This window comes from Barbatula barbatula (assembly GCF_947034865.1).
Source record: "Barbatula barbatula genome assembly, chromosome: 19".
NCBI classification, from domain to species: domain Eukaryota; kingdom Metazoa; phylum Chordata; class Actinopteri; order Cypriniformes; family Nemacheilidae; genus Barbatula; species Barbatula barbatula.
The window spans coordinates 1482774-1494607 of record NC_136782.1 but is presented as its reverse complement, the minus strand read 5'-3'; the positions used below and the strand labels follow the sequence as shown (position 1 = coordinate 1494607).

General features: G+C 38.0%; 1 protein-coding gene across 3 annotated transcripts; it reads left to right on the top strand.

Moving 5' to 3' along the window:
* The first annotated feature begins 3094 nt into the window (after positions 1–3094).
* On the top strand, positions 3095–7285 carry cbln18 (cerebellin 18). 3 transcript variants are annotated; one of them, XM_079482242.1, is made up of 6 exons: positions 3095–3147; positions 3305–3459; positions 4030–4153; positions 4315–4494; positions 4581–4712; positions 6347–7285. In XM_079482242.1, exons 3-6 carry the CDS (start codon positions 4051–4053, stop codon positions 6643–6645), a joined length of 714 nt encoding a protein of 237 aa, XP_079338368.1. In that variant the 5' UTR covers positions 3095–3147; positions 3305–3459; positions 4030–4050; the 3' UTR covers positions 6646–7285. The 3 variants fall into 3 exon arrangements, with proteins under 3 accessions (XP_079338368.1, XP_079338367.1, XP_079338366.1); XM_079482241.1 differs by having other exon boundaries at positions 4025–4153; XM_079482240.1 differs by having other exon boundaries at positions 3095–3459; positions 4025–4153.
* The last annotated feature ends 4549 nt before the right edge of the window (positions 7286–11834 follow it).

Below are 11834 nucleotides of genomic sequence, written 5' to 3'. Positions count from 1 at the left end.
GATTTTAGCATTCCCAATTCACGTATTGCTTGGATTACATAATAACTGTCTGGAGGCATGTTGCAAACACTTGTGTGTGGCATCAACGTTATTACTGAACATAAAGAGAAGGAAATGTAATGTTAGGCTGTTTGAAAAAAATAACAGTGTCTGCGTTTTTCTTTACGAAGTGAAACATTTACTGTATAAAATAAAAAATGCTGAAATGATATTTAGTTGTATAGCCACGGTTTCTGAGAACTGCTTCACATCTGTGTTGCATGGAGTTGACCAACTACGGTCACCTGTGAACAGGTATTCCAGCCCACTACAGACCTTAACTCCTCAGCATTTCTTGGTTTTGCCTCAGAAACAGTGTTTTTTGATACCCCACATGTTCTCTATTGGACTTAGGTCTGGAGATTGGGCTGGACACTTCATAATCTTGTTGGTCTGGAACAAAGATGCTGCTCGCTTACTCTTGTTGAAACCCATTTCAAGGGCATTTCCTCTTAGGCATAAGGCAACATGACCTCTTTGAGTACTCAAACTGATAAACCGGAATCCGATAAATAGGCCCAACAACATAGTATAAGAAACATCCCCATATCATGATGCTTGCGCCACCATGCTTCACTGTCTTCACGGTGTACTGCGGCTTGAATTCTGTGTTTGGGGGCCGTTTGACAAACTGTCTGTGACCCCTAGACACAAAAAGACCAATCTTGCAGTTCTTCAAAACAATGTCTGAAACGACCCATTTTTTTCCGATTTTCAGAGAGTTTGCTGCCTTCGTCCTTAAATAAAGGCCACTTGTTTGACATCAGTTTTTTCACAGAATAATTGACCTCTCGAATTGAACTCCTCACTGCTATTATTGTGAACACGCCTCTTTTTCCATAAAGTAAACATTTGCCATATAGAAATATAATTTCTATGAAAGACAGTTACTGATCTGGTTAGTGATGTTGAACTGCTATTATTCTGAACATAAAAATATTTGTCAAGTATGTTTTGCTCATCTGTAAGACTTGCAGTGATACCATAAGGCATTGTATACAATGGTTTTCTTGTACAGATGCACTATAAACATAAAATGTAATTGAATGTTAAATTTGTTTCTGAGAATTTATATTCATGTTTTTTTATGTCTTACTGTGTATTTTATTTCTTACTTTATATATAAGGCAAGGCAAGGCAAGTTTATTTATATAGCAGATTTCATGCACAATGGTAATTCAAAGTGCTTTACATAGAAGAAATTAAAAATATCCATTTGATAAAACAGTGAAGAAATAAGAAAAATAAAATGTAACCAGTTAAGAATAAAAAATAAAATAAAATATAGTTTAGAATAGAAAATAAAAAAAGTACAGCACAAACAGTCGGACAGTCAGAGGCACAGTGCACATTAATCAAATGCAAAGTTAAACAGATGTGTTTTGAGTCTGGATTTGAATGTGACTACTGTGGGAGCACATCTGATCTCTTCTGGAACCTGGTTCCAGCTGCGACTCGCATAATAGCTAAATGCAGACTCTCCTTGCTTGGAGAGAACTCTTGGTATTTCTAGCTGATGCGATCCTAATGACCTGAGTGTTCTTTTGGGTCTGTATTCAATGAGCATATCTGCAATGTATTGAGGTCCTAGGCCATTGAACCATTTATATACCAGTAATAAAACTTTAAAATCTATCCTATATGTAACTGGTAGCCAGTGTAAAGACCTGAGGACTGGTGTGATATGATCATATTTTCTGGTTCTGCCGCAGCGTTCTGTATGAGCTGCATCTGTCTTATGGTCTTTTTGGGGAGGCCAGTTAGGAGTCCATTACAATAATCCACCCTGCAGGTGATGAAAGCATGCACTAGTTTCTCTAAGTCTTGACTGGAAACAAAGCATCTAATTCTTGCAATATTTTTCAGATGATAATATGCTGATTTAGTTACTCCTTTGAAATGACTACTGAAGCTAAGGTCTGACTCTAGAGTCTAGAGATTTTTTGTTGTTTGACCTTTAGAGTGAAGGTACACGTTCACCTTGAGAACTTCATCTTTATTTCCAAACGCAATGACTTCAGTTTTGTCTTTGTTTAACTGAAGAAAGTTTTGGCACATCCAACTATTTATTTCATCAATGCATTTGAGCAGGGAGTCAATGGGGCTGTAATCGTTAGGCGATAGGGCTAAGTATATCTGTGTGTCGTCTGCATAGCTGTGGTAAGCAATTTGGTTATTTCTCATTATTTGGCTCATTGGGAGCATGTACAGGTTGAATAGGAGAGGCGCAAGAATTGAGCCTTGAGGGACTCCGCAATATAAGGAAAACCTTTTCAGAAATAGACAACTTGGACAGAAAAGTGAAGAAAAGTGGATAGATAGAGTAAGGTGTAAACTCGTTCAATACTCTTGAAAGTCTCAGGGTGAGACATCAAGGAGCTTTGCTTTAAGTTCTCCAGAAAGATTGGCGACACTAAAGATGATTAAATTCAAAAGTCACTGACTACAGCTGAAATGTGTCGGATGAGAACTTATGGCTGAGAGGTTTTTCTCGATTTATTCATCATTGGAGTTTTGATTCCTTGCCACCGTTGCCGTGTTGGCTTGCTCACCGGGGAAACTGCTGGTTTTAGATTATCTTCTGCAATTCCAAGAACATTGCTTTTATTAGGATGGCCCTCACTGTTAGTACTCTTTACATTTGTACTCTTTTGTGGTTTCTTTTTCATGTACGGCTGCTTTGAAACAATGCAACATTGTAAAAGCACTATAAAAATAAACCTGAATTGAAATGAAACAAAACAAACACACCATCCGCTTTTTAGGACACTTCAGTTCTTTTCTTTGTGGCTGACACAGTTTCATGAGGTTCATTTTGCACAACATCAACTACTCTCTCATGTTCCTCTATTGCATGACATTGTTGCATTTAAACAGAGCGATTCTTTGCCGTTTTATCGCTCCAATCTGATTTAAAATGCAGTGACACATGAGACTATGCAGCATCGATGAAAACGCCCTTTTCAATAGCATCTGTCTCCGGGCTACACCCGTTTCTAAGAAAAAGGAAACATAATCAAGTCCCTGATATATCCCTGATTTGGAAGCAGTCTTCACATATGAAAATAACAGTCAAGAAACGGAGAGCAACAGTCACTACAGCCGCTGGTATGATAGCATCACCTAGTCTGTTGGGGATTTGAAACTATTGTGGGTAGCAGAAACAAAATAACCTTTTCATGTATTCACACCAATGAGATGAACGAGATTCTCATTGGGGACAAGAAGTATTTTGTGGCTGTCTGTTTTATTTCACTATTATCAGATGCTGTAAAGGCTGCATGGGTCATTCTATAACCATCCCCACCCACTGCATAAGGCAACAGCAGCAGGAAAAGGCGCACAGTATACTGTCTATTGTAAACTGACGGTCTTTGACTCTTTCAGCCCTTCTTCTCCTGAGCTGATATCTTCATCACGGTAAGTCATCAAAACACAAATCATGTAAAACAGTTCTTAGCATGCATTGAATTTCAAGTATGCAGATTGTAGATGTGCAGAACCCATATTTGTATTAGAAAATTTAATGTATGTTTTGTCAGGGCTTACTTGTTCACTATTTGCTCACTGGTGCAATAGTTCTATATACTTTATACTCTACGTTTTTTGGAATAGTGTATATATATACATATTTATTTTACCATGTAAAATGTTTCAGCTTTACAGAAGAAAGCAATATTATCCAGTTTCTTTCAATACGTTTATGTCCTTTGTTATTTCTTTGTATGTATCCAGGACAAAGTGGATATTGCGGCAAAATTTCTTAATCTGTGATATTCAGAAATGGTTCAAGAAGTGTCTCTTGCATCAATGGGAGGCAGGAAATCTTTTTTTAGTGACCTGTGTTTCTTAAATTCGCTGCGATTAATGACCTAAAAATTTAACAAAATCCCCCTAAAAGTTTCTAAATGTTAAGTGCCATGTTATTATTCACTGTGAGCATTTTTGGGCCTAGATACAAAGTACTTGTGTTGTATTTTTTCAGAACAGTTGTCTTCTGCACTGTTGAGGATGAAGACTCTTATAGTAGCGCCTCTGTGTGTTTTGGTGATTCTCTGTATAAGCTCGGGCTTGGAGGCATCCAGCGCCCTCGATCTCCTGCGCGAAACTGCTGGTGAATCATTTCATCTTTATTTTCTTTTTGTTGAGATCATTTGTTCATTAAAATAAAGCTTTTGCAGGCGTATTTGTGCTGCTGCTATTTGTGTTTTCGAAAATGCATCTCAAAAATGTACAAAGTCATTAAAAGGCGCGTTTTCGAAAATGGTCCTACAGGGAGTTGGTCGGGGAGCCTGCCCTGTGGTGGATGGGACTGTGAATGTGCGTTCAGGAGACAGCAGGGGTGCTGTTGTGCGGCGAAGCCACTTTTTGACCTGGAGGAGGTCACATTCATGCGCATGGTCGGTTTGTGGGAAGGACTTTCTAGCCTTAACAACCAAATTCAGGAAGTCACAGGTAGACATAACTCTTTTTTCTATTAGTATTTTCAACCTCAATAACATGAAATCTCATCTCATTTTTCTCTCTGTCACACCCTAAAGCTGGATCTAGAATTGCCTTCACTGCTAAAATGGTGCCGACGGTTGGGTGCCTCGGGCCCTTCACCAGCAACATGTCCATCTCTTACCAGACCGTCTCACTCAATCAAGGCAGTGGATACAATCGCGCATTGGGTGAGCTGGGTTTCCAAATTCAACCTGCCTCTTTTTCTAATGACCTTTTGGCACACTTGATTCAACCCATAATTCATCCCATTCCATAAGAAACCATTTTGCGGATTACCAGTTTTTTTTCTTGTAGACATCAATACAAATGTATTCTGCGACATGACTGGAAACAATAATGATGGCACCATGAGAATGTGTGAAAGTGTCTTCACTGTTTTTATCAAAATCTACAATATACTTAATCAACTACAATATAACAAACTATTTGAGCTTTACATGTTGCTTGGGGGAAAAGCACAAGAGAACCGTGGGCTTACCACAGTAAAGGGCCATTCACACTAAGCCGATAATGATCAGGGATGCCCCGATATGTCAATTTCAGCCGATAAAGATAACTGATAATGATTTTACGTTAGAAGCCGATAACCGATATATTGGCTGAAATACATTATCTAAATTAACATACATTTGCCTAAAACAAAAGGCAAGAAGTGAACAACTGCTTACTTTAAAACATTGATCGCAGAAAACAAGGCCAGAAGTTGTTTTTTCATGTACCGAACCTACTCTACACTAGTTAAATATTCTTTAACATGTTCTGGTATAATGTACTCCTAACCCTAATACATCAATTATAGATGTTCTTCCGGTGCCCCCCAGAAACGTGTTCCATCGACAACAAGTCCAACAGGTGTTAAGACAGAAAGCATTCAGACAGCAGTCTGATTCAAACAATATACTTTTGTTCCTATAATTTACACTTCATACATATCTACATACTGTACCTACATCAACGATGTTTGGCTTATAGCTGTTAGTGAATGATCATGAAGGAAAGCCTGTTCTGTATTCGATTTAAACTAACAGCAGTCGGCACGCGAAGGGGGTTCAAATGATTTAGAATTTATCTGGTTTCATATACGTTGGCCTGATTTAATAAAGGACCAGTAACGGTAAAAATGACCATTTATCGGCCGCTAACCAATTATGGCCTATAAAACACCAGGAATCCATAATAATGAAAGCAATCTTTTTGGTGACAAGAAGTTCTTCAAAGATAAGAAAACAGCATCATTTCAAAGATTCACTTTATTCATACTTGGTATAAGTCACAATTCCTTTCAAGGCCTCCTGGACATTATAGAAGAGGACATCAGTAATAGCCATTTGGCAGTTATTGTTCGTCAGCTGGAAAAAGATCACTTTAAAAAGAAATCCCAATGACATTGCTCCTCTGTGCCTTTTTCATTATGGTTTTAGTGTAGACTCTGATATTCTCTTGCATTAAAAACTATTTCATGTCATCTTTACATTTGTTGTTACCGCCAATAGTGTGTACGGCATTACTATACTTGAACTATGGTAAAACCTAGGTTCATTTTCCAACGAGATGGCTGACAATAAGGAATATGTTTTGGTGCTGTTAGAGTCTGGGTCATCGTTCATTTTTCTCACAATTTTTGTCCCACTAAATGAAGTGTTAAATGTAAGGTGTGCAGTACCTGGATGGAGGATCAGGACATCTAGGGATAGCTGTAGTCCTTTTTTGCAGCCATAAAAAAGACAAATTCTCATCCCTACAGAATCAGCCTCTCACAAAAGAGAGCTCAAAGAACTCAATCTCAACTTGATTTTCACAGGTACATTCACAGCCCCACACGCTGGTCTCTACTCTTTCTCCTTCACTGCTTATTCCAGAGTCGGCGATGCAGATCGGCTTTACCAGAAGGTGCAGCTGGTAATGAACGGCCAGGTGATCGCTTCATCCTGGGAAGACAACCGCGAGGATTCGGAAGACAGCAGTACTCAAACTGTGCTTCTCCAGCTCCGGCGTGGCTGTCAGGTTTATATTGAGCTGCTCTCAGGCAGACAGCTGTGTGGTGACACACAGGGCAACAATGCTTTCAGTGGATACCTGCTTTATCCGTTCACTGAGTAATAAGAACGAAATCCTTAACTCAAGAATTTCTTTATTGTACTCTAATACATACACTTGGAAAGTGCTTTTTTAAAACAAAGGGTAACTCCACCCAAAAATGAAAATTCTGTCATGAATTACTCACTCTCTAGTGACTGCTATAGTAGGAAAAACTGTTGTAATTGTTTGGTTCTGTTGAACCCAAAAGAAGATATTTTGAGGAATGTAGGAAAACAAACAGTTCTGGGCACTTTTGATTTCCATTTAAATTGTTCCTACTATAGCAGTCAATGGTGCTTCAGAACTGTTGGTTGCTAACATTATTCCAAAATATCTCTCTTTGTGTTCAACCGAACAAAGAAATGTGTACATGTCTGAAACAACTAGAGGGTGAGTTATTCATTACCCAAAACTGAAATGTTTTTATCCCTTTAAGCCAACAGTCAATTCAAATGAGGTTTGTCTCTGTAGTGCTTTTCACACTTTTGCATTGTTGCAAAGCAGTTGAAGTCATGCAAAAGAAGACACTTTTTGTTTTGAATAGATATTCTTCAACTTTAGAAATGTTTAATTAAATCTGTACAAATGTGAACATTGAAGTCTGTGTATATCCAGCATTAAAACACAGCGTAGGGCGTCATTAATAAATAAAAGTATCTTCATCTTCTTGTCTCATTCATATAAGGTCATGAGGACAAAAAGCAATTGTTTTTTTACGTCACTATAAAAACAACAACTACACGAAACATGACGCTCATTCAGGTGGAGAAACATGAAGCACCCACCCATAGCTGAAAGCTGAAGATCAGTAGCACTGCACTGCAATCCCGTTTTTGGTGAATATACAACTGTGTGTGCCCTACATACGATACGTACAGCGATGAAAATAGACACAGAGATAAGAGACAGTTAGTAGTAAGAGGATTAGCTAAATCCATTCATACTCCATGCAAACAAAAGGATGACCTGTCCGTCTTTGACTGCTGTCAGGGAACTCAAACTATTTAAGGTAACCGGTTGCTTTAAATCAAAGTAAATGAAGTTTTAAAACCAGTATGTACGAGTACTGTGATTGTATATGCAGTCTTATTTATGAAATCCTTTATTAAAATGCTAGGTTCTCTCGACGATAAGGAGATATAGGCCCAGTTTCATAGACAAGGTTTAGCCTAAGCCAGGACTATACCTTAGTTAATTATAAGCAGTTTATGTCGCTTTTATTAAAAATCTTGAAACAAAACAATGGCACTGACATATTTTAAGACACCTCAAAATTATTTTTAAGTCTTAAGCCTTCTCTGTGAAACCAGGGCTGAAATGAAGCAGGTTGACATATAAGAAGACTTATTATTGTTCAGTAATGTAATCAGTGTTGGAGTGATGCGAATGAAATAATGCTGCACGTTCCAAGGGGATTCACTGAACCTTTGTGTTCCACATTTTCACAACTCTATGGATTCATTTAACCCTTTTGTGCTGTGTTGAAAACCCTAAAACATGTAACGGTAATATATATATATTACAGAAAGAACTGTCAACTTGATTTTACCCAGATAGCTCTAGGCCACCAGTTACATACAAAACAGATCATATATATATATATATGAAACAAAGTAAGTTAAATTATCATATTCATTTAATCATTATGAAGAAATTTCACAAGATTACAGACTAAATACCAAAGTAAGAAAGAGCAACGGCAAATGCAGTGCCCATAAATAAGGAAATCATTGGATTGGATACAATGGAGAATTTCACCGTATTTAACACAACAGCAAGTAGTTGGAGTCTTTTTCATTAATCAGAGTTCATGCAAATATATGGTTGTTCATTAAAGTTCCGGACTCGTCACAGGAAAACAGTGGGTTTCTTTCCACAACAGCATATTCAAGACTGCAGGTTTGAGCAGATCGCAAGGTCTCTGATGAGTGATTCAGGACTAACAGGCATGTAATCAACACAAATTCATCAGATTCATCCGTCTCATTTGTGCCCATATGCTTAGACTGGCTTTTATGAAAATGTTTGCAAACTATTTCAAACACAATTTCTTCTCTGGAATTTTCTGTCATCTTGTTTTCTTTCATTTAGTACTGGTTTTGTGTTTCTTTTTCAAACTGATTAATTGTTGGCCTGGTTAATCTGAGCTTTGGCACCTCAAGGCTTTGAGAGAAAACAATTTTTGTGGCAATATTAAAAAACATTTTGATTCCAATTTATACCAACATTAACACTCTTGTTCACACTAGCCTACTTTAATGTTTAAGCAGAAAGTTTGTTTTGAAATGCTTTTATTTCATACAATATGGCACAGAATAACACTTCCCAGGTCAAAATGACCCACCTACCAAAGATAGCTTATAAATCACTTGTTATGCAATATTATCACCAAATACAGGATTCAATCTTTTTGTCAACTTGTTTTACAATACAAAAAAAACTACAATATACTTTATTGTCCCCTTGGGGAAATTTGTCGTGGGCTTAGTGAATGCTGCATTTCCAGGTCACACAATAAACATATATATATATATAAGTAGATACATTCCCAGTAGGTAAATAAGACAGTAAATTAGTCAGTCACATAAACACACCATAACAATCTAGACATGGGAACAAAACATGCGGACATGCATCTTATTGCACAGCTCAACCGGCCAGGATTGTTGCACATATAACTTTAGCGTAAATCATAAACCTACAATAAATAACAATGACCACCAATCGAATAGATAGTCTAAACAGTAATACTCTTTGGGAACCTGTGCTAACAGGGACGTTCGGTGACTTTTCTCCTTACCATTTAATATTCTAATAGAAACAGGCAAGAAGGAAAATTGAATTCTTTCTGAAGGCAGAAGCACATACTCAGGATGTAGGATGTGAGATGACATCCTCAGGACCCATCATATGGGCACACAGCTTCTCGTATCACTGTTATGCTGATGACACCCAGACTATACCACTGTAGCAGCTCGCAAAGATTGGCATCTCAGCTTGGATGAAAGAGCATCACCTGCAGCTGAATTATTTTATGACTTATTGCTCCTCGAACTCTTTGTAAGTGCTTTAGATAAAAGCGTCTGCTAAATGACTAAATGTAAATGTTTAGACTTTCCACCTGGACTCTTGTGTTCCGTTTTGCATTTATCATGTTGCCCTGCTTTTGTTAGTGTCACAGTCTGGTTTGTCTTGTTTTTCCCTTTTGGAGCGTCAGGTTGCCACTCCTAAAGGAGGGGCTTCTGTCATGATTCTGCCGTATCATGTCATGTTTCTCTTGGTTTAGTGGCTGGATCATGACATAACCTCATGTTTAATGTGGAGAGAAGGATTCTTGGCCGTTTTGGTCTCCGGTCTCGTCTGTGTTCCCGCCCTCTCGTCTCCTGATTAGTACCTCATGTCCCGCAGCTGCCCCTCTTGATTTTGATCACTTTATTATGCCCCAGTGTTTTCTGTCCTGTTCAGGTTCATTTTGATTCATGTGGGTGAGTTCACGTGTCCTGTTCAGTAAGTCTACTTACTGTTAGTTATTTGAATATAATTCAAGTTTTGTCTTAGTCATAGTCCTTTTTAGTGTACTTAGTCAGTGTTCATGTTTTCCCGTCATGTTTTGTTCCTTTGTTCCTTGTTATGTTACCCCTCGTGGGTTTTGTCTTTTTATTAATAAATGTCTGTTCCTCGCTCCTTCCTCGCTGTCTGCACCTGGACATATTGGTCAAATCCAGGAAGGATCCAGTCAACTGAGATTAAAATCACCCAAAATAAAAACGCAGGCACCGGGGGTTCGCTGCAACTGGCGGTGAACATATTCTGCAATGACTGGTTTTGTGTTTGTTTTTCAACTGTTCAACTTTGAACTGTTCAACTTTTTTAACTGTTTTAATCTTAGGCTGCTTTAATCTGAGCTATATCTTAAAAATGACGTTAATGATCACAAAACTCAGAACAGAACCTTTATTTTGAAATAATTTTATTTTCTGAATAAAGTTGTAAAGTAACAATTGTGCCGCGTATGTGTCAAATCTGACCATTGTGACATACAAGACAGAACACATTAACGCTGTTATATAGAGAACATTTCAGAAAGATATATATTTGACTTAGGAGCAAACGTTTAAAAAATCACTGACTACCTGGATGTTGTCAAATCTGGCCATTGTGACAAACAAAAATGAACACACTGACACTGTCATTCAAATTAAATTTCATGGAGCAACAAAGTATGTAGATATTCTTTATGCACACTGTGGGCCCCCAAAAGATGTTCAATGAAATATATATGTCTGTATGACAGCATTAGTGTGTTCTGAGCTAATGTTTTCAAGTCTAATGGTCAAATTAGACCTTTCCTATCAGAGCACTCTACGCAAGTCCTAGTCCAGGCTCTTGTCCTGTCCAAACTGGATTATTGCAATGCGCTTCTGGCTGGACTTCCTGCTTGCACAATCAAACCTCTCCAGATGATCCAGAATGCGGCGGCAAGAGTGGTCTTCAATGAACCGAAGAGAGCGCATGTAACTCTCTTCATCAGGTTACACTGGCTCCCTGTTGCTGCCTGCATAAAGTTCAAAGCTTTGCTCCTGGCAGACTCGGTTGCCATCTTTAAAAAACGCCTAAAAACGCATCTCTTCCGTCAACACGTCGCTGATTGATTTTTCCTAATTCTCTTCCCTTTCCTTCTTTAATAAAAAATAAAAATGTACTAACCTCACTATTCTTAGCTTTGTATACTGTGCTAGGCTTTAATGGACTAGTTTGATGCACTTATGTATTATACTTATACTTGCACTTATGTTGTTATAATTGCTTCCAATGTTTCCTCATCTGTAAGTCGCTTTGGATAAAAGCGTCTGCTAAATTACTAAATGTAAATGTATTGTAGGTAATGTATTGTAAACAACATGAGGGTTAAAACTTTATTTGAATTGTTGAAGACCGTGCTTATGAAAATACTAGACAAAATAGGCTTAATATCTGGCATAAGCTTATGTGTTTTTTTAACACGATCTTTTGCGATTTATAGACTTCACATCTCGTAGAGAGGCGTGCATGCGTTTTCTGTGCGTATGTTAGTTCTATGAATCGCACATACACACTTAGAGAAGTTATCGTAAAATTAAATTGATGCGTTTCTCCATTTTTGGAGAGGTGCACGTAAGGCTATGGCGCATGGTACATGGCTCCGCGTAGGCTACACCATAGACATCTTC